The 24,325-nt window shown below is 34.1% G+C and overlaps 1 protein-coding gene across 4 annotated transcripts in view; it reads left to right on the top strand.

Moving 5' to 3' along the window:
• The first annotated feature begins 215 nt into the window (after positions 1 to 215).
• The window catches only part of CCDC102B (coiled-coil domain containing 102B), a 166,143-nt gene continuing 142,033 nt past the window's right edge, over positions 216 to 24,325 (top strand). For 3 of the 4 annotated variants that reach the window (XM_040549775.1, XM_040549773.1, XM_040549776.1), the window contains exons 1-3: positions 242 to 308; positions 18,976 to 19,136; positions 23,130 to 23,750. In XM_040549775.1, the coding sequence (XP_040405709.1) occupies positions 23,145 to 23,750 (606 nt within the window). In that variant the 5' untranslated portion in view covers positions 242 to 308; positions 18,976 to 19,136; positions 23,130 to 23,144. Of the gene's footprint in view, positions 309 to 18,975; positions 19,137 to 23,129; positions 23,751 to 24,325 lie in introns of all 4 variants that reach the window. The other variant, XM_040549774.1, reaches the window with a different exon arrangement.

Below are 24,325 nucleotides of genomic sequence, written 5' to 3'. Positions count from 1 at the left end.
TCAGTTTAGAAAGGTAAGAAGGAATAAAAATTGAAGAAAGTAATATTTAGTGAAGAACAACACGGAAAAATGTTTTATTTTGGATAAATTACTTGCACATAAAGGAAAAATGTTGTGGTTTTAGTTTTGATAAAGCCTGACCAATGGGGAGTCATTTTCAAGTTACTGTGGAATAGCCCTAATGTTGTAAATAATCCTATTGGCCAAGTCCCAGTACTGTGCAGATGAGAAAAGGATGCAGGAAATTCTGTTGTTTACACATGTCTCTGTAACACTGAGAAGCAAGAGGAGCCCAGAAAACCCAGAGGGTAAGGGGTCTTAAGTTTGGGGGCTTATTACTTATTTTTATATTTCTCATTTGGTACAGAGTATGGGTTACTTTCATACTGATAGTAGGGAGAAAAATGGTCTGAAAAAGCAAAGTACTGAAGATCAGAAAACAGTTATTTGAAGTATGTAGCTAAGTTAGATTTAGCTAGATATTTCTCTCCTTTCCTTTTACTAGTGCTGGGTAATATTAATCCTAACACCCTATTAAACATAGAGGTTGTTGTTATTGTTGTTGTTTTTCAGATATAGAAGGGTACTTATTTACCATAACAAGGTAAGTTTTTTAAATTCTCGAAGTGGTAGTTTGTTAAATGTTTATTTCTTATTTTTGATTTAGAAGTTAGTACAAATACAGAGACTTCAAGACTTATATTGTTTCAATGATGAAATCCTTTTTTAAATCACTGTGTGAAATACATCTTTAACAGGATATGCTGGAATAGGATAAACTTGAGTAGTTTTCAATAGCTATTGGTGGTATAAACCTAAAGTGTCACGAGAATTCTGTTATGAGTTTGCAGCTGTTCATATTGCATTCTGTTCTTAGAAGTAGTGTTTTCACAGCGTTACCCTTTTCATAAATTCCTCTAATTAGATTTATAATCCTAATTTCCTTCAGAAAATATCTGAGGATAGGATAAGAAAAAAGTGTATGTGGGGGGAGGTGTTCTTAGCTATATGACTTTATAATAATGCAATGAAATACAGCTTATTAATACTATGGTTTGTTGATACGGGACAAATATTTTAGTTTGTCACTATTTGAAAGGTTAATATACCAGATGGTGTGAGAATATATGGATGACCCATTACCAATGAGAAAGGGCCAAATTTCAAAGGTAATTCTGATCAGTTTAATAAATATACATAGCAGATAGAACTGACAGGCTACTGAATGTCCAGTTAGCTGCATTTTATTTTTCTCACTCCACACTGATTCTTAAAGCCATTTTGTGGAGCAGATTCTTCTATGCATAATCTCATTGCTAGAAGCCTAACTCTTGTTCTAGATCACCCGTGTTAGAAAACTTTCATTTTGGGGTCTTTTTTTTAATGTACTTCTTTGTATAATATACTGAAGATAAAAGTATTTCTATAAAATATTAGGTATCAGTAATGGAATTAGTCATATCTACATCAGAAAAACATTCCAGAGAATTCTCAAAAACTTTTGAGTGGAAAAAATAATGAAATAACAAGTCTGTCATTTTTACGTATGTGCATGTAGTCTGCTTTTTATTAAGGCCAGTTTTTCACATTAAATATAAAGTATTGATATTTACTTCAGGTAAAACTGAGAAATAAGTTCATCAGGGAATGAATACTTTAAAGCAGCTGGTAATGAGCAAACTTAAAGCATTGTAGTTAACTTCAGCACCAAGAGGCGTGGATCTTGGAATCATTTAAAACATACAAATTTATTATTCTACTGGTTGGCTAATCTGTGGGTTGAAGAGACTAGCAGTTGTTATCCACAATAATAATTCTATATTAATTTTTCCACTAATATCTGCAAAATTTAGCAACATAAATTTTCATGTTCCAAATTGCTTTTTGTAAGAATAAAATATCTTGTCTCCTACCACTTTTACTGCACAAATTTTAGTTAGTGCTTTTCCTCTGAAATATAATAGGCAAGTACATATGGAGAGTAAGGGCAACTTTTTATCGGGAAAAAACTATTTTTTTCCTAGTGCAAGTTTGAATTCAACTAGCTATATTTTTGTAGCCTATAAATATTGTAACTATGAAGTACATATTATTTTCAATTTAAGTGTTGCTTTCTACTTTCGTTGCGTGTTTTTTTTTTTTTTTTTTTATGTCAATTGCTGATAAATGAAGAACTCATTACAGCAGTACAATTGAATAAAGTATTGTCAGCATTCCAAGGGAAAAGCAAGTCAAACTAACTTTCAGGCTACATTAATTGTTTATGTAAACAAGCATATGTATCATGTGCTTTAAAGTGTATAAAACTAAACCTTTTCATTGTTGGGTTTGATTTCATCCACTTGCAGACAAACACCTGAACAATCTGACATCAAGTTTAATACATATAATATCATATATATCATATGCATATATATATTTATTATTAATAATAATAAAAAGTGTCACACAAATATAAACTTTTCTGTTCCAAGGATTTTTTATGTTCTGTTTGTGCAATCCAAGAGAAGTATACTTCAGAGAGTATGAAATTTGGCTCCCTAGAGGATACCTAGAGATTCCAGAGGAGGAAGCAGTTCCTTCTCTGCTTCTAAAGTGTTTATATAGGTGTAAAGGGTGCTGTTACTAATGTCATTATCATTACTGGGGGTCTGATTATATGCACTCCAAAAGTGTGATCCATCTCATAAGTAGGTGGCAAGGCAATTACCTTTCTATGATGGAGTTCCAAGCAAACTGCATTTGGAAACAGCAGTTTTAAGGGAAGTCCCATGAAAAACAGAGATAAGTACTTTATTTGCATTTATATTAAATTACATTGTAGCAAAATGGAGAAAAGAAAGCAAGCAACAAACTCTTGAATAACTCTGAAATTGAAGTATTCAACTTCAGTTTGTGTGCTTTGTTTTCCTAGCATGGATAAGTCTTATGCCTATAAATTCTGAGTCTATCTCTTCAATGATTGTCTAGACTCCTTGTTCTTACTCTTCACTTTCTTTCTCAGCTTTGAATCTTTTACTCTACTAACTTAAAGAGTTATAACCATAATTGAAAACTGAACATTAATCTCATGCATTTGCAGGGGCTGCTTTAATGTCAAAGATTTTCCTGCATTCCCAAAACAGGTCTTTATTGTGGTTAAAATTATATCTGGTAAGCTTCTATATTGGGGAAAAAAAAATCCAAATTAGTTCATAAACAACACTTTTATGGTTATTAATAGTCCATTTATGTTGTATAGACCCTTACTGGACTTTTATTTTCCAAGTTGTTAAAAGACCATTTTACTTTTTTTTTTTTTGTAATAAGAATTGTACAAGTAAGATGCCTCTCTATTTAACTGACATGACATAAAGATATATCAATATATGGAAACTATGTTATCTTGGAATTAACTTCCTGTTAAAGCATGATAGAAACCATATTCCACATTCATTTGGAAAAGCAGTTCTTTGAGCAAAGTATGCTTTTACTCCTGTTCCCTTTTTTGTCCATATAGTAATATATTGTTGGCTGACTTGTTGTGAAAATTATCTTCCCTGAACAGCCTGATTCTCTCTGCTTATGCTGCTATGAGTATTCTAGGTCTGATTTATGTTACATTAAATGAGTTTCATGGAGGAAGTTCCCTGAAAGCTCTTCTTTAATTATATTTTTTAATGTATTTTCAGTTTACTTGAAGGTTTCTTCATAACTTTTGTAGGTATCATTTTTGACAAAAAAATGCTACCCTCTCCTCTGTCTGAAGCACAATATTCAAAAGAAAGTACGCAGGAGGATCTAGCCTCAGTAACCATTATATATGCAATTAATTTTTTCTCTTTAGGTGTGACTACACGTAGCCATTCCATAGGCACTGGGAAGATGAAGAAAGATGTTTTTTTTTAAAAATGAATTTAAGTGAACCCTACCACAAAATATATGCTACTTTGTGGATTACTGTAATAACAGTAGAATGATGGGTTTAGTGGGTAATATTGGTGGTAGAGGGACTGTTGGACCATGTGATCTTAGAGGTCTTTTCCAACCTTAATGATTCTATGATTCTCTGACTTTTGCAAAAATATAAATTCTCTCTTAAGTACATTTCTGTCAAAAAAGACTTACTGGAGTTGGAGTCATTAAAAGGTTCTATGTTACAGCTTTAAATACCACCAACCCTTGAACTGTTGAAAGACAAAATATTACTGGTGTTAAAATACTACAGTGGAAAAGAACAATTAAGAATAAGTAGATATAAATGTCCAGGAAGTAATCTCTTTCTAAAGCAAAGTGTTTAAAGACTTAATTATGGAAGGGATGGCTTCTAAAACTATTCTGATAAAACTGAGTGGATCTATTCACATCAGAATTTTGTTAATTCTTATAAAACTGTAACAGAGTAGTTGAACAAGCCAAGGGGATAGGCTCTGACCCAGAGAAAACAAAGCATTTTTGAACATTCTTACTTGTCTGCTTAAGTGGGTGGGAAAATCGCTAGTTTCCAGAATGACTCTGAGCCATATTTTGAAGAAAAGTTGTTTTGTGTCTTAATAAGTGTTGGAATGTTTTATCTGAAGCAATGCATCATGTATCTGTGATTAATTTTCCCTACTCCCAATATTATGAAACTACTTTTGAAAGTAGGTCATGTTTTATGTAGAAAAAGATCATAAATGTTTACAAGTATAATAAGGCAATTATTTCTTATCTCTGATATCAGAAGGAATATACTTTTCAGATACTGTCAAGAATTAAAAAAAAATAAAATCAAGAATTGATCAAAATTTAAACAGGATTAAAAACTTAATTTTTTTAGGACATTTAGAGGATATGCCTTTACCTCCTCACATTGAAAACAAAAACGCCCACTCAGTGTCATTTTGTAAGTAGGCAAGAAAAAATGCCTGTAAATGAAAGTGAACCTATCCAGTTTAAAGTCACTTTGCAACAGTGTTGCGTACAAAAAAAATATAGCAATGTGATAATAAACTCTAGAAAATAAACTTACGATGCTTTTTATTTAAATAATGAAGCTTCTCCATACATTTAAGTGATATCCTTTACTGTACATGGCTGAACAGGTGTCAATGTTTGTTCTGACCTGATTCTTGTTCAGCAAAGTGCTGTTCAAGGTGACTGAAAAATCTCTCATCTTCACTGATCTTTCTCAACTTCCTTTTGAAACTGAAAGGAGCCCACTGACCTGATCTATAGACCAACCTGAAAATTATAAGCAAAACCAGATCTTCTCCAAAGTCTTCAGTGTTGCATGGAAAAAGCTGACCATTTTGGCTATACCCGATCACAACCTACAGGGGCTCTCAGAAGCTCAGTGAAATTAATTTAACATTTTTAAATAAACAAGTAATACATTACATAGTAGAATGCTGATGTTAGTAGTGGCTGGGAAAGGAAACCAACCACTGACAACATGACCATGACACAATGATCTTTGGTCTGAATAGTTTACCTTAAGCTTATTTAAAGTTTACTTGAAAATATTTGGTTTAGTTATCACATTAATTAACAGGCTTCCTGAATGAAAATGGACAACTGAATTAAATGTTTAACTTTATTTGATTTTCACTTAATACTGGCTTTAATGCTCGAAAATTTTGAAAATGTTTTAAACCAGTTATGAAAGTCATGTCGAAAGGCAGATCTAGCCTTGTGGGTGATGCATATCTTAGATATTACTCCCACACATTTCTGGAGCCTTTCCTCTTTCTGGAAAGTTCAGGGCAAATCCACAAAAGATGACCTATGCTGTGCCAGAAGGCTATCCATCTGTATAAGCAGGATAGTACATGTATGTGGTGTGGTAACACGCTGACAACTGTGACTCTGTGTGGAGTCTTTTGAGATTCTTTGCCACTGACCACCAACAAGTGACTCTGCTGCCACTGAGCTGAGCAACATTAGAAGCTACTTGCTTAGCCTACACATTCAACTCAATGGGCTATGACTGCTATTCATTGCAGTGTGGGGTAAGAAATGCGTGTCACATTCAGTGAGGGTTTAAACTAATTTACTCAGTTTTCTGTGGAAACAAAGGAGGAAGACTTATGCACTGGGTTGTTCTTTGCCTCTTCTGTGGAACTGTTGAAAAAAATAATCAGAAACACTTTAAACTTGAATAACAGTGAATCTCATTGTGTCTGAATAGCAATTGCTGAAGAGTATTGCTGGTAGGCCTTTTGGTTTCAAAGGAAGTTTGTCAAAGTAAATTTATGTTGGTGGTTTGTGAAATTCTTTTCCTCTTCTCCTCCCCCCTAACCTTAACCTCTTAAATATAAACACACAAACAAAAAATCAGCAAGAAAAGCGTAACTTTAACAACAGCAACTTTTCCGTCAATAACAGTATCCAAAATGGTAAGGAATAATTTTCTTTTAAATTATTATATACAAAGATGTTAAAATTAAGATTATATGCCCACTACATTTTTTTTTCAGCTAATTTTCCTGGGTTTTAGTTTTTGCTATGTTTTCACATTAAGTGTGATTATAATGTGATGGGCTGCAGAATTACTTTTATTATTATTATTAATTGATGTAATTTTGATTTAAGTCTCCTTAAAGTGACTGCAATTGTATTTCCATATTCTTGATGGGACATACGAGTGATACCAGCTCCATATTTTTGTCATGGATGAAAAGACAGTCTGTGATAACAGGAACTTCATTGCATTTATTGTCAAATAAGAGCAGTCTTCGGTTGTGAATATGTATTATATTATTGCTCCTTTTTTTATTACTTAAGGAAAATATTTTTATTTCAGGTTTCTATTGCACTTTAGCTGTGACTTATCACTGCAGCTGTCAGTGTGCTGCAGCAGATGGATTTCTGAATTAGGGATTAAAGAGACTGAGAATTGGAAAGAGGGGAAAGTCACCCAGAAATTTGAGTAGCAGACACAGGTGTGCTTTACCCTTTGATTTTTCTAATTGTAAAATTCAACTAGAAGTGAGATTCTTAGGAACCACTCTGTATCAAGTATTTTGTACTTGAGGGTAATCGACTGTGTTATTAGTATTGTTAGATCATTATCAGCAATAGTATTGTAAAATAAATAAACACTTCCCAAAAGAAAACCTCAAGCTCCCCAGAAAACTTCCTTCTGAGACAAATCAGAAACCTCTACACGGCTCTGATAAGTTGATGTTTTTGTTCATACCAGATGTTCTTTCGTATGCTCAAAGTGTCATCTACACTAAACATCATCTGCACCAGTCCAGCCTTTGCATGAGTTAACCCAGGTTTTCAGGTCACTTAACTCATCAGAACATCCTGAAGATTATAATAATCAAAGAAAGTTTAACTATCCAGTAGCAACTCTACATCCTGGGGAAGACTGATCATGAGTAGTTGTTGCAAAGGGAGAAGCCTCCTAATGTTATCAGTCAAACTTGCAAAATGGGAAGCCCAAGCTCAGCTGTCAGGTAGGATGGAAACCTACACAGCTGGAGCCCTCAACATTAGTTTTAAATGAGAAATAGATACAAGTCCAAATGGACTGACCTCTAACGTACTATATATTTTTTCCCCTCAGATATTGTCCAGTTGGGTAATATAACTGCAATTAAAAAGTTCCATGTCTGTCTTTCTGCCATAACTCTTGGCAAATACAGTTTGCTGTTAAATTGGTAGCCACAATAATACCTTTATAAAATAAGAATTTTATTTCTGTCTGTGCATCTGTTGTTGTCATAGCAGTGGAAATTGGTATTGTAGTAAGAGAAATGTTCAGCCTGAGGAAGAGAAAGGTGACCTTATTGCAGTTTTTCAATAGTTAAATACAATAAAAAAGATGGAGAACAATTTTTTGCTCAGTCAGATAGGACAGGACAAAGGGGAATGTTTTTAAACTAAAAGAGGAGAGATTTAGTTTAGATGTTAGGAGGAAATTCTTCACCAGAGGGTGGTGAGGTACTGCAACAGATTGCTTGGAGAAGCTGTGGGTGCATCCCTGGAGGTGTGCAAGACCAGGCTGGATGAGGCCCTGGGCAACTTGGTCTAGTGGGTGGCATCCCTGCCCATGGCAGAGGGGTTGGAACTAGATGATCTTTAAGGTCCCTTCCAACCCAAGCCATTTCATGAAATGTCTTCTCAAGAGCACAGAAGTATGTGAAGTTTTCTAGACTGGGTGTTATCAGTAAACAACACTTTAATTTTCAAAGTAAGACTGTTAAATTGTCCTGAGTTCATGTGATTACAGTTGACTAAAAAAGAGTGGGTGCTTATACACAGAATGAATGGGATTATATTAGAACTAATATGATTTGGTTACTTGCTTAGTCCAGAAGTTTACACTAGGTTTTGTAAACCTCTTTGTAAGCTGGTGATCCTGAAAATATCTAAAACACTGACAGTTCATTCTTATTCCTAATTGCCTAGGAATATTACGTTGCCTTTTTTTTTTTTTTTCATTAATCATATTCTCATAAAAAATGACAGTCAATAAAAACCTCATCAGTGAGCCAGCCAAGCAAACCATCATATCTCAGAAGACACAGTTAGCTGGTATGTTGGGTAAAGCTTGTCTTGGCTGCTCTCTAATGCTTATTTCTGTTTGAGATTGTCTGGGAAACTGTGTTGTTGTTTTTTTTTGTTTTTGTTTTTGTTTTTTTTTTCCCTGAATGATCTAATTATACAACTTTTTCAAGTGTAGTGGCTGAGAAATAAATATTGATACTACAGGCTCAAATGCATGGAAATTATGGTTGATTACAAACCTTCGTAATATATCAAAGAAAACATTCCTGTGGGGAAAAAGTTATTGTAAATGATTTAAAGCAGTACTTCAGAGTTTCTTTTGGCCTTATGTATTTACAAATCATTTTGTAATGCATCTGTATTTACAAATGTTTATGTTTCCCGTATTTAACCCTAAGGATTTGAACACAACTTCAAAGACATAAAGAGATATTAGCTTACCAAAATAACTTTCTTGAGGGTTGAGGTTTCTGTTAAAGTTGGTACTGTTGCTGGATGTTATGAAAACCTATGTGTGAATTTCTCTTATATCTAATAATATTTCAGTGCTTATGTTGACTCTTTTTCTTTGAACTTTGACTTCCTACCCAGTCGCTTTGTTTTAGTCATGTTTTAGGAGTTAAATTATTGGTAAAAACTTACTCCATCTGTCAAAGCTATTGAAAAATTTTCAAAAGATTCAAAAATAGGTAGGTGTGAATAAAAATAAAAAGATAAAAAAGATATAAAAGATAAAAGCAATCATGCTGTTTGTAACTTGTTTATTTTTAGCCTCTTTCCTTAAACAATTTACAAACTCTTTACAAAGATTTACATGGGTTATAAATGTACTCATACGTAGGGAAACAAAACCAACCTACTGAATGCATCATATTACCCTAAAATGGAATAGAAACTGTATCCATGACAGTAACCTTCTATAACAGTAACTACTTACAAAGTGTTAAGAAAGTTATTGAGTATTGATGTCTTATCATCTAATTTAGGACACATTTTTAGTTACCAAAAGAACATCACATTAAGTGCTTCTGTTTTTAGTTACTGCTTTCAATTGTTGGCACCTCATGTCCTACTGTAACTTCAAAGAGTAAAGTTTCTTTACCTAGATGTATTTCACTCATTTAATATTGAAAGAAAAAAAAGTATCTTTTTTATTTTTTATTAAAAAAAAAAAAAAAGCCACTTCCATGGTCAAATTCTCCTATTGGCCTACAAAACCTATATTTTACAGAAGCAATTCACACATTGAGAGAAATATATAACACATCATTGTTACAGGAATCATAGTGGATGTAATAACTTCAAAAAAAAAAAAAAAAAGAAATCAGTCCAAATATAACGTTTTGTAGAACTTTATGGATAATAAATGCTTTCTTCAAGTCACTAATTGTTGCTCTAACAGATATATCTATTCTGGATTGTTTCCACCTGTGGTTAGGAGAATTGACCATTAGTCTGGAATCTGGGAATACCTGTTTATCTTATACTCCATTTTTTTCACACACACTGTTCTGCATGTTCATAGTTTGTGTTGGCAGAACCGGTTTACCTGGAAAAAAACAGGGTTTATACACATTTTGTATATCTTGTATCTTTGTTCTCTTTTCTTATCCCTTAAAACTGTGCCTTTCTGCGGTGCTCTACCAGGGCCCTCACTAGAGCTGAAATAAGTTTGCTTCTAATGCAATTAGCTTAGAAAGTGGTGAAGAGGAACAGAAGAAAGTTTTCTGTCATCATAGAATGGTTTGGGTTGGAAGGGATATTAAGGATTATCCAAGTCCCTTGCAATGGATAGGGACACCTCCCATTAGACCAGGTTACTCAAAGCACCACCCTACCTAGCCTTGAACACTTTCAGGGATGGAACATCCACAACTGCTCGGGCCAGTCTTTTCCAATGTCTTGCCACCCTTACTGTGAAGAATTTCTTCCTACTATCTAATCCAAATCTACCCTCTTTCGGCTTAAAGACATTACTCCTTGTCCTATCACTACCTGTCACTCCCTGACAAAGAGTTCCTCCACAGCTTTTTTTGTAGGCCCCATTTAGGTACTTGAAGACTGCTATAAAGTCTCCCAGGAGCCTTCTCTTCTCCAGGCTGAATAACCCCAGCTCTATTCATAGGAGAGCTGATCCAGACCTCTGAGCATCTTCATGGCCCTCCTCTGAACTTCCTTTAACGTGTCCATGTCTTTCTTTTGCTGCAGGCCCCAGAGCTCAATGCAGCACTCCAGGTGGGGTCTCATGAGAGCAGAGTACAGGGAGAGAATAACCTCCCTTAATCTGCTAGGTACATTTCTTTTCATGCAGCCCATGATATGTTTGGGTTCTGGGCTGCAAGCATGTGTTACTGGTTCATGCTGAGTTTTTCATCCATCAGTACCCCCAAGTCCTTCTCTGCAGGGCTGCTCTCTATCCACTCGTCACCCATCCTGTATTTGTGCTTGGAATTACTTCAACCAAGGTGCAGGAGCCTTGTTGAGCTGCATGTTATTTACATGGGCCCACCTCTTGAACCTGTCAAGGTCCCTCTGGATGGGGGACACTTCCTTCCAGTGCATTGACCACACCACTCAATATAGTGTTGTTGAAAAACTAGCTCAGTGTGCAGTCAGTCCCATTGTCCATGTTGCCAACTATGTTAAATAGTACCATTTCCAATACCGACCCCTTAGGAATGCTGCAGTCTCCACCTGGAGAAGAATGCTGTAGTCTCCACCTGGAGAGTCTCCACCTCTACCTCATATCTATAAGAATACGAGTTCATCACTGAGAATAATTAGTCATGGTCTGTGGATCTTTTCTCATAGAGGAGAAATATGTCAAGATGAAAAACAAAAACAAAACAATACACTAATCTTTCATAAGGATTTGGATTTGAACAAATAATCTGCTGCCCTTCTACCTCAAGAAAATCTAAGTTATGTGAAATACAATGTAACAGTCCTTAGTCACAAATAATAGTTCTTTATTTTATAGTATTTTGGGGGGTATTTAACTTTTCTTCATCTTTGCTCATACTTAACTGATTAAATTTCTCTGGTTTTGCATATGTCCAATGTGTTTTTTTTGCAGGTTGCTCTTTGACTCTAGAGTATCCAAGTATTAAAGTATTACAAATTTAAGTATTTAGTCTCATTTATAGACTCAAGTTTTATCTGGCTTGGGAGGACCATATATTCCTTCGAGCTTCTTTTATATTAAGAACTTTTTTATTTTATTTTATTTTATTTTATTTTAAAATAAAATAAAATAAAATATTTTATTTTATTTTATTTTATTTTATTTTATTTTATTTTTTTCCTTTGTGTGCCAGCATTTCTATTCCTTTGTTTTCTGGAAACAAGGAGCAAATAGACTTGCAATAATAGATGCGGGAAAGATAAAAAAAAAAAAAAAAAAAAAAAAAAAAAAAAAAACTGTAAGTTGCTAAACATAATCAGGGTTCATATCTCAAGATATTTTATAATTATATTTCTTTCTAAAATGTATGTATTTGTTTCATGGATGAGTGCATAGACCCTGGTATATTTCACAAAAGCTATATAAATCCCATAAAAAGATCAAACTTTTAGCAAATTAGAGATATGGGGGAGTGGAGCATAGCTGTCTTAAATATGTCACTGTTATCTGTTGTATGCTTTGTAGTATTTTGTTTGTTTGTTTGTTTTTAATCTGAAATGGAAACAAGAAAATTCCAAGAAAACACATTACTGCCCTTGAATAGCAAATAAAGATAATTTGACAGTCTTTTTGAAACAGATAGTCTGGGTTTTTCTTTCAATCACTAGAGTGAAAATGGTTTAAATAGGAAAATAGTTCAGAGAAAATCTTTTCCATATGTCACTGAATTCTTACAGAAACATAACATATTGTCTTCCCCACCCCCCCGTAACTATGTGAGAGAATTCTGATGCTAATCGCAAGAATGATTTGTTATTTAGAATATGTTTTTATTAATGTTAATTACCATATTGAAAGCAAATGTGTTGTTCTGCACATAATCTGCTGCTGTATTTTAAAAGTTCAGTAATTGAGTTTGTTAGAACAAAGTTCTAAAGCATGTGTATGTTCACATGAAAAACATAAGATTAATTTTTTATTTTTATTTTTTTATTTATTTTTTGCATTGACAGTTATTCCATTAAGATTACAAAATGACTTTCTTTTTAAAAATAAATTACCTGGAAGAATTGTAGATGTCAAAAATGTGGAGATACTTACTATTTGTGATAACAATTGGGATATGCTGCTTCTAGCATCAGTGTTTTCACAGGATCCTCTACACCTTACATAGTGTTTTTCAAGCCATTTGGCTGCAAGTTATGTATTCAGAAAGATTAAAAACTGTTGATTTGCTCTTGTTCCCTGGCTGTTACAGCAGTGCTGTTAGAAGTAGGAGAGGTGGACATGCACAGCTCCTCAGAATCTGAACCTCTCAGAGAATGATGAGGTTAGAGGGGACGACAAGAGTTCACCCAATCCAAGCCCCCTGCTCGAAGCAGGTCAAGTAGTGCAGATTACTCAGGATTTATATACATCACATCATTTGTTTCAAGAGAAATTTCTGTTTTATCTGTCAGTGTGAAAGCTTTTTTTTTTTCTTTTTTTCTTTCCCAAAAAGCTTCCCTAAATTTTCCTTAAAGTGGGGCAGGACCACTTCCACTTGGAACTGTAAATCTTATTTCAGAATGTTGGAGTCGTTCATGGGGAAGGATAGGAAATGAGGATAAACTGGCAATGAGAATGGTGTGGCCAACTTGAGGGCCACACGGGACTACTTCACATTTCTCTTTGTGAAGTTACAAATTATATATATGTATATCAATTTACTCTACATGTCTTTGTGTGAATTGTGAAAACCTTCAGCCAGAAGCAAGCTGCTGTTATCTACTATTAACAAGGATTCCCCCTCCAGAATTTTTTGTTTGTTTGTTTGTTTCTTATGATGAATACTGGAATATCAGGTAGCAATATACTTAATATTGTTTTATAGTGTAAAATGCTTATTGCAGCATTCTGGTGATTGCTTTATTTTCCTTTGGTTTCTGGATAACCTTGTTTAGTTTCTGAATAAAACAGAAAATCATCATGTATTCCAGATCACATTCCAGTGTGAAAAAATATTTCCTTTCACTTATTAATCCCTCTGTGGCTTATTACATTTCAGTCATCATCTTTAACACTCATCCTTTACCTTTTCTCCTGGGAATTGAACTATACATAGACTGATAATGTAATAGCACATTTTCTGTCGTTCTTCAGAAACACTTTGTCACAGCATTTTATATCCTAGTAAAATGCAATTTTTTCTACAGAAATTTTCCTGAAGTTACTTTCTTGTTTTGAAAATTTTAGTCTACTTAGGTAGGTAACAAACTTTGTTTTGAGATTTTTCAATAGTGCGCCAAATGGAAACTTGGGTCTCATTTATGTGCTTTCTCTTTGCCTTATTGTTCCCTCCCATCATCTGGTGGTGATCAACACAGAATTGGGATCTGACTCTTTTTGCACAGATTCTGTATTCTACTAACAAGTGTTTACTTACATTTGGTCATACTCCTTTGTAGTATTACTGTATTATTATTATATATATATGCATATTTATCCTCTGCTGGGATCATTTATTTATTTATTTATTTTAAAGGCAAAGGTGTTTATACCATAAAGAAATAATGAGCAAAAAAGTGATACTCAGTTTTATCAATATTTTATATTTGACCAGATCCGTAAAAAATGTGTAGAACTTCTCCTAGCATTTCTATGTTTACTCATTCTCTCTAAGGCAGTCTAATTATTTTGGGTTTGTTTTATTTTTTTAGGAATTTTAGAATTAAGTTTTTGGCCTTACATTATCAGTTATATTTCAAAAGCTTAGGTTGAGCCTAGGTAATAGAAGGAAGATGAGATTGCATAACCTTTATTTTGTGTGTCAAGACATTAACTGTGGCTGTGATTTCATTTGATCCCAAAGACATACTGAACAAACCACACTTTCCAAACTGATACAGTGGAAAAACTTGTTTCTTTCATACACTTACTGATTTTATAATCAAACAAACAAAGAAACAACAATGACAAAAAAAAATCAAAACCATTAAAACATTTCTTTTTATGATGCTAAAAACATAACTTTATACTTTATCGTTTTTGCAGCATAATTGTTTTTAGTTATCAGACGTGAAGTAGTTATAAAGGGATTTTTAAGTAAGTGAGATTTGCATCAAAGTTTTGATATTAAAAAGAATGTGTCTAGAGAAGTGTAAACAGGAAAAAAAAAAGATGAGCAGATAACTTATGACAGGAAGTAAATGATTTGCATTGTTTATCTTCATTTCAGGACACTTTTTGGCTGATTTTTAGTTACAACACATGCAAAGAATATAATGTTTGGAGCCAACATCAACAGCTTAAAAATGGTTTAATTTTTATAGCTCTGGAAAAAATAAGCACAATGATCCTTGGCTGTGCACTCAAAAATCTTTCTTTTAATTTTCATTTCTAAAATAACAAATTTCTTAACTTGCTAACAGAGATCATGATCACACCCAGGTTGAAGAGCTACGAGAATGTACATACGTTGTCACTGTTCATTTAGATCTTTCAAATTTACAGGAAAAATGTACTCTGTAAATTATTAAACTTTACCTTATATGCTCATTATCAGTAAAAACAACACAAAAACACCAACTAAGACTTCAATTCTCTTTGTATAGACTAGTTTAGAATTCACTAATTCAGCACTTCATTAATTCATGAACTCTGTAACCCACAAGTTCTCTAATTCCCTATTAGTGCACCTGTGAGCAAGATAGTTACCAAGGCGATGGTGCAAGTGCTCATTCTTCCTCCTCTGTCACAATTTGGATGTCCCCTGCAACACACCAGGAAGCAAAAAAGCCTCAGCAGTCTGGTTGTTCTTGGATCTGGTTCAAAAGCTTTTTGGCATTCTGACATGTACTTTTCAGATTGGAATTTGGTCTATACCATTTCCATAAACTAGTGGATTTTGAAGAAATTGCTAGGCAGTAACTCTGCAAAGACCCCAGGAAATGATGGCTCCAGGGAACAGCCGACTGCAGGTGAGAACAGCTGCAGAATGGACATTACCTCTTCCTGTACTCTGCACTTGTTGCTCTTGCTCTTGAGCTAATGTTTCTAGTCCTAGTCCCCAGCATGAGCTGTGTGTTCAGCCAAAACCTGAGCAGGATCTCAGGAGTGACCAGTTACGTATGTCCAGATATTTGGGGCCAATTGTAAAATGGAGATGAACTTTGACAGGCACAGAGATTTGGAAGTTGTGAATAGAATGGAGTTTACAGTTTGTTTTGCCAGAGCTTTTGCCACAGTGCATCCTCTCCTCACATCCTGTTGAAGTAAATTGTAAATCCAAGTGTTTGCTAGCCATTCCTGTAACCAGTTACTTGTTCTGTCCCAAGGATTTTGTGCTATATTTATTTGAGCCAAATGACCAGCCACCTGACTCCAATGTGCCTCAAGATTTGTAGGCTTTTTGTGGGTAGACACATATTCTTAGATTTAGCTATATTGTAAATAATTTTGGTATGTTTACTTTCCCATACATGTCTACCACTTACTTCTCTCTCTCTCTTTTTACCCTCTTCTGTAGTCGTGGGGTTGAACAATCCCACATAGCATAAATATCTGCATAGGCATGAGTGACTCCATGCTTCAAAGCCATTTCCACATCTCTAAACTCAGCTCTGCTCTGAGCCACCAATCTCTGCTGTGAAATTGTGATAGTCTTTACTGATATAATTGCAGCTTTATCTCTCTATAATTCCCCACTCACTGTGCACTCCTGTCTGCGACCCACACTTCTGTCAGCAGAGAGGTAGGCAGATGAGAGGATTCAATGGGTGTCCCAACTCACTTTACGCTCTTTGTTTGTCCCTTCACTTGTTACCTGGCGATGTACATTCCCCTTTCATGAATTAATGGCTCCATAGTTGGCAGCCCTGCATATAGAGCAAAGTTTTCAGGGAGGAACAGTCAGTGCTCTTCCCTGTTTCCCCCACCCACCTCCTCCAAGCCTTTTTTCCATTGTAGGGGAAACAACATGCTAAACCAAAGAACTAACTCAAACAACCTAAAAGCCCCAAATATGATCACACTCCCAAGCTATGACTGATTTTTACAAAAATCTCTCTTTTTTTTTTTTTTTTTCCCCATGGATATAAGTTCACACATTTTTGCAGCTCCTGGAGTAAATGAAATTTATTTTTGTTCTTATTATTATTGTTTTTAAACAGCTGTAGCAATATCATGGGAAGTTCTGACTTTCCAGTAGCACTTACAAAGGAACACATGCAGTTTTGACTTTTTTTTTTAAATTATTTTTAATAGATTAGACAAAAGAAAATTAACTGGCTTCATCTGAAGCAGATACTTTCTGTTAAGATATGGGATCCCTTTAAAAAAAGTTTGGCTGAAACCTTCATAATCCATAAGAGATATGTAACTACAGATTAAGTCATGCAGTAAGAAGAGGGACGTTGAAATGCTATCCTCAAGATACTGATAGTGAACTTACTGGAAAAGCTGATTTCAATGAGCATGAATTAAAACAAGGGAAGTGTAATAATTCTTTTAACTTCTGGTGATTTTGTCAACTGTGTCAGCAGATTTATTACATTTCTCTTTGTCCATAATAGTAACCTGGGATAATAAATCTAGAGCTGTTCTTTTTCGTTACAATTGTTTATGATCATTAGGTAAATAAGCAAAGGTTGTAATATAATGAAATATGGTGTAGACAGATTCCTTGTTTTGTTTGTCAATTATCTGTATGCTTTTTTTTCCCCTCTTATAACCATCAGATCTCTTTCTCTAACTCCTTTATGCTGTCCTCACCCCACTCACATGATAACATAAATGTTGATTCCTATATTTTGTGCATACATTAGATTATTTAGTTAAGAAAACTACTCTAAAAGGGAATCTGTGTTACTTCTTATCCCTGAATTGTTAAACAGGTGGAACTACCAGAAGATTTCACAAGACAGAAAATCCCCACTTTCATCTACTTCACTAACTTCATCTTATCTTTCCATCTAATTATCTTTTATTAAGTAAATTACGCTCATCAAGTTCCATATGCTGAGCTAGCTTGTCTGCTGCTGCAAACTCAAGCTGGAAACTTTCAAACTAGCTGCAGACACATTTTTTTTTTTTTTTTATTCTCCATTATCAGACTCAGCAAATTTCTGATGCTTAGAGGTCTGCACCTGTAACAAAATAAATGCTTTCTTATCTTTATTATCCTTCAGATACACCTTAGAAATTTTTCTTGGTTGTCCCTGAAACAGATTGAAAACTGTCACCTATAAAATATAACCAAAATTCAATGTACATGTGAAATGTTTTACTGTGAATTATTTTTCTATGAAGCAGTCATATACCAGAGAAGGGAAATTTTTTGAAAGTATCATGATAGCTACAAGGATGACTAAGGATTCATTGTCAACCAGGGGATTATGACTGTCTTAAATTAAACATTTTGCTTTTTATTTCATCAGTGCAGTTTTGTTTAGTAACATGAAAGATCCCATTGACGTGACGTGTAAAAAAGCCTATTCTGATCTGGAATCATGAGATTCTGACCGCTTCAGGCACTTTACTAATAATCAACAGATTTTTATTTTAAACCTTTGCTTCCTTTCAGGATTCGTACTCAGTCTATTTCTGTTAAAATAGATACAAGCTCAAGTCTTAGCTGAACATTGCTATTTTTATCAGAGTTGGTTTACAACAGTCAAGCATGGATATTAAACTAGCTGCATAAAAATATTCATACTTGCTACTATTAATCTTTTAACACTCACAGAAAGCTATTAGTCTTCAGATTAAATGAAAATGTTTGTGAAAAATATCTGCAGAAAACAAACATTACATTAAAAAAAAAAGTTTGGAAATGCCACTACAATGAGGTATGGCATTTTAAAGGGTAGTTCATTTGCTTTCATCCCCCATGTTCTTAGAGGCTGATGTTCCTAGCTAGAGTTACCTTAATGGATCTGCGCAATACACAATAGTGGTTTCCCACAAAAGCAAGTTGACAGCCAAAAACTCACTTTAGCTTTTTTTCTTTTTTTTTTTCTTTTTCCCAAAATAAAAATAAAAAAACAAGCACTTTTTTTTTTTTTTTTTGTCGGTCATATCACAAATTCTTGCTTATCTTTTACTCCCTTGATATTACTTCTATAATTCTGTGATCTATATAGATTGAATGCAATTCTATGATGCTGTCAAAAGGGACAGTCCTACTTTCCTTCCACCTCTACCGTGTGTTTTGTGGAAATACTGTTTCATGAAGCCTCTTGTGAAATATCTGAGGGCACTGATAAAGCTGACAAATGACTAGATGGAAATGTTGCATCTGTTTGATCTGATTACTTCATTAACAGGAAAAAATAACTAGTCAAAAAAAAGTGTAAGACTGAGCATGTGTGAGAATGGGGGTGCTGTCTTTTCAGGAGCTGACTAACACTGGTTATGGAAGTACAGCAATTATGCAAAGCAGAAAATCCTACTTCCATTAAGGTCAATGGAAAAACACCCTTTTACTTTGAGAGCAGCCCTGTATCCAGAAGACCTATGGATGCTTCAGTATAAAATATAATGGAAATTTAACGAAGTAAGTATGGTAGCGAGATTCATTTTTCCTGACTACAATTAATAAAATTACACTGAGTCATGAGCTGCCCTTCCCACATTCTAAATACTCTTGTTCTCTACTGTGTTAAATGTAGTGTTAAATTATAGGGCACTGCACCTTGCTCACTAAAACAAAAATATATCTAAAAGTCTTCAAATAAGTGTTGCACTTCTGTACACTGCTTTTGTTTTTATTGTGATAAAATTTATAAGTTAAATTACATGAGAGAAATCCAATAGATGGAATGAGATCTGAAAAGTCTTTAGTGAATCATGGCCTCTAGTTACTTTTTGTTCTTTTATTTTTGAGAATTTGGCTTTACATCTTCCTCTGCTTCAGTGATAATATTTGATTGTCTGTATTGTGTGCAAATGAAACACAACAAGGCAATCTGGTCCCAAGCAATGAAAGCTACTATTTTTTATTATTATTATCATTATTTAATGCATATAAGAGGGTGAAAACAGGCTACCTGACCAAAGAAAGTTTATATGTGTTTCTATATAGTGAAACATCAAAATATTTCAGTCATATTTCCACTAGAATAGTTATGGGTTCAAGAATTTTGGTGTAGGTCCTTCAGTGCTGTCATTCTACTTGAAAAGGAAAAACATATGGACATCTAGCAATAACAATATGTAATTCTTTGGGCAATGCTTCTCAATGTTTGTTTCAAAGAGTAAATTATCCTCATTTTACAAATGGGAAAATATATGCATGTATTAATGATTTGCTGACTTCCCTCTGTCAAAAGGGAGACTAAAGTCAAGGTTTGCTGTTCTAGTCATTGATCTACTGTCTACTGCAGCAGTGTGAGAGCTGGTCAGATGGCATGGTCAGATATCAATTAAACAGTAGTTTTTAACCAGTATAAGCACAACATCTTTATGAAGTCAACAATATATGTACATTTATCTTATTTATAATGGGGTAACAGGACTAAATATTTTTCTTTTATTTATTTCTCTCCTAGAAATTAGCCATGCTGAAAGCTGTATTCAGTATGAATTCTAATTTCATCTTTTGTATTGTTTGTGGTATTGATCTATATAATCTATAGATTATTATCTGTAGACCTGTATAATCTGTAGCTCTAGACGAGGTTGCCTAAAGCCTCATCCAACCGGGCCTTGAACACTTCCAAAGACGGGTCATCCAGAGCTTCTCTGGACAACATGTTTCAGTGCCTCACCACCCGCACAGTAAAAAATTTCTTCCTAATATTTAATCTATTTTTTTTGTTGTTTGTTTAAAGCCATTACCCCTTGTATACCCACTACACTCCCTGACACAGTCCCTCCCCAGCTTTCCTGTAGGCCCTCTTTAGGTGGAAGGCCACTATAAGGTCTTTCAGTAGCTTTCTCTTCTCCGAGCTGAACAATCCCAACTTTCTCAGCCTGTCTTTGTAGGAGAGGTGTTCCAGTCCTTTGATCATTCTTATGGCCCTCCTCTGTACTCATGCTAATAGGTCCATGTCCTTCTTGTGCTGTGGGCCCCAGAGCTGAACACAGTACTCAAAATATCCGTGTTTTTATCTGGCATCAGCCAGTCGCTGAAATGAATTATGTTGACATATGTGTCTTTTAATAATAAATAAATAAATAAATAAATAAAAAGCTAAGACACTATTATACCTCCTACAGTCTTACAGGGGATTTCTAAAAATCAGTTTTGGTTAGGTTTTCTGAAAAGCACACAGGGAAGTTAAAAACATATGAATATCTCACATTCCTTACCATCTCAGACTAAGTCACCACTGATATTTTCTGGAGGAAGAGTCATTTCTTTTGACTCTTAATTTATTGGACGTTTAGGTGAAAAGTTAGGATCAGCTATCCAGAATGAAATGTGCTGGCACATTTCAGTGTTTCACAAAACTCTTTGAAGTCTTGGAGCTACTCAGCTACGGTAGTTAAGCTACAAGTCAACTTCAAAAATTAGCAGCTTTAACTTGGACTGGCAAGTCTGATCTGATGAACCGTGTCTCAGCCAACACAGTGGAGGATGGCCAAGAATCATGGTCAGTGGATGAGGCCAATGGTTTGGCAGCAGTTTGCAGTTAGATTGCCTTAAACCAATAATGAAACCACAGCAACAGGCTGTTCTGATTCTTAAAGGTTTTGTTCTCTTCTCAGGACTTCTGAAGTTTCAGCCAAAGCAAATGATTTAAATGATTTCCATCTTTTTTTTTTTTTTTTTTTTTTTCATTCTCCAACTTTTAAGATATGTAAATATTTGTAAATGGTACACTTTGCAAGTTGTTCCTTCTTCCAGTGAATTTGTAAAGCCACTAGCAATGTCCATTAAAACAAAACCAAAAAAATTACCGATTATCAACATAGTAGTGAATCTCTCTGCAAATACTATTGTTCTTGGTCAGAATCAAAAAATGTAAGTTGTTTCACTACTAAAAAAAATAAAAAATGATTTTCATTTTAAATAAAATTTTCTCTTTTTCTCTCTCTTTTTGCTCTTTCTTTCTTGCTTTTTTGTTCTTCCTTCCTTCCTTCCTTCCTTTCTTCCTACACTTTAGGAAAAAAACGCATTACCAGAAAACAAAAATTAAAGTAACAAACTACAGTAAGATTTTAATATTTAATTATTTTGGCTCTAATGGGCCTCTTTCAAAATCATGTGTGGAGATATCTTTGTGTTTTGGGTAAGGTTTATTTAGATGACAGTTCTGGAAAGAGATCAGCCAACAAGGAAAAGACTCTACCTTCATTAAGCTTTGGCAATGGCTGTTATGCAGCTGTGTAGTGTTGTTGTGTGAGTTGCTGGTGCTAACCAGACAGTGACAATGAAGGGAGCTGGAGTCTATTTCCATATTTTTCCTTTTCTCATATCTATAGTCATCTACCACAATTCTCCAGAACCTTCTAATGAGCGGCAAGTAAATGTCCTGCAAAGCACTGAAAAGTTGATTAGAGCTGAGAAAATGGAACCAGAAAATTCAGAAACTTCTACCTGGCTGAAATGAAACATGAAAGAACTGTAATGTCAAAACTGTCCACTCTTCAGTGATTTGTTTACTGCATTTATTTTCTACATTTCAAATACAGGTGTTAATGCTAATCACTGTAACATATAAACATGATTTTTCTTAAACATGGATGTTGGAATATAAGAGAAAATTTTTTACTTTAAACAATTTAGTCTTCTATTGGTATAGCAAGATTTTAATTTAATTTAATTTAATTTAATTTTAACCAAGAGGAAAAAAAAAAGTGACTACAGCTTGTCCATATCATCATTGTTTTAGCAATGGGATGGGAAAGCAATTGCTGAGGTGTTGATTTTCCTCTGGGCAAATGAGTAATAGTGGATAAATAATGAAAGAGAGCAGCCAGATTTACTGTTAGGATATTGATATTCTTTCAAGAATAATAGGTGAATACACTTTCTGGACAGTTTCTGGAATGTAGATCGCAAAATAAAGCACACCATAAAGATACTTGATTTCCTTTTTCTTGTGAAACAAGGAAAATCCAAATGTGAATTGGTATTTTTTTGCTTATGTAGATAAATTACAAGGTAAGTTTTGCTTAGTATGAAGTTCCATAGTTTGAGAAAGAAGGCAAATGAATCTGTGACTGTAGTTGTAGCTAAATCCTTTCATCTTACTAGACATTTAAAATATATATAGATTCAATTTAATCTTGTCTTGAAAGAAGAAGGTTTTTGCATAATTTTTTTAGACTCAGAAATTTTTGAAAGCATATTAAATGACATTTCCTTTGGTAACAATTCCTAGACAAGTAATAAGTATGTCTGTTTATGCTGTACTCAAAAATGTTACATAAAATATATTTTCATAGCTAATTCTTAATGAAATATACTGCTAAAATGCCCAACAGTATTATTAATAAGATTATATCATTATTATAACAGTAAAATAAAATACTGTTTGAGGTTATTCATAAAACATAATTTAATTGAGCAAAGCTAAAATATTATCTTTGTCTTTTTTAGGAGTGAAATTAGATTATGAATCAAAACATGAACACAGGCTCTGTTCAGAAAATAATGGAAGAGACACAGGTTTTTAGGACCCAGCCAAGACAACCTTATAAATCAGCTGAAGTTTGCCAACCAGATGGCAATATATGTAATTCAAATCTTCCATCTCAACATTTCTATCCATATTCATCTAATTATACATGTATGCATATGAATTACAGCAGCGATTTGGAAATTTTTGAAGCAGTAAAAATTCGGGAACTGGAAGAAATCAAAGCCAGAGCTGCACAAATGGAGAAGACCATGCGCTGGTGGTCAGATTGTACTGCTAACTGGAGGGAGAAATGGAGCAAAGTTAGAGCAGAAAGAAATAAAGCCCGAGAGGAAGCAAGGCAATTGAGAATAAAATTAGACAATGTTGTAAAAGAAATGAGTATGCTTAAAAAGTTAAATCAAGATTTAGTAAGTGAGAAGGAAAATTTAGAAAATGTAACTACTTGGAAAACAGAATGCAGTTGCTCAGAAATATCGCATATAAAACAAGACCTAAACCAGTTAACATTTCCCGAACAAGAACCTGTGAAAGAACTGAGCAAAACCAGCAAGATTCCTGTGGCAGAAGACACAAAGAAGGTAAAGAATGGGGATTTTTCTAGCTCATTAAGAAGAAGGAAATTATGGGTGTGTGTAGAAATGGAATTTTTCAAGCATTTTCACCAAAATACCATGTGATTTGGTCGTGAGAAACATGGAAAACTATTCATATCCCTCAGCTGTGGCTAAACATATAAGTAAAAGAGGCAGACTGTTGCCTCCAATAATCTCTTGTTCTATCTTTCATGTTATAAGGTATCAGGTTACCTCTGAATTCTTCACATTTCATGTACTGTTATGTCCAAAAAAAAAAAAAAAAAAAGTAGTGTATTTTCCTGATATCTAAAATAAGATTACTTAGTTCTCCTTTCTTGGAATTTCTGAAATGAGGGAAGAGGTGAATCGAATTCCTCTTCAAAGTAGCAAGATTTTTATTTGGTAAGGAGAGCAATTAAAATCTCGAAAGAATAGACTGGTATGAAACAGTACTGTTGGTACCATGCTAAAATGTGATTAGCTTTTAAGCACAATTGTTTAGAGGTTATAAAATTTAAGCGTATTTCTGAAGAAAACTATTGTTCAGTCTTCCTAATGCAAATGTATTTTATTTTTTA

This window comes from Cygnus olor, chromosome 2, assembly GCF_009769625.2.
Source record: "Cygnus olor isolate bCygOlo1 chromosome 2, bCygOlo1.pri.v2, whole genome shotgun sequence".
In the NCBI taxonomy this organism is placed as follows: Eukaryota; Metazoa; Chordata; class Aves; order Anseriformes; family Anatidae; genus Cygnus; species Cygnus olor.
The sequence above is the reverse complement of the archived record's forward strand: the minus strand, read 5'-3'. Positions and strand labels throughout refer to the sequence as shown.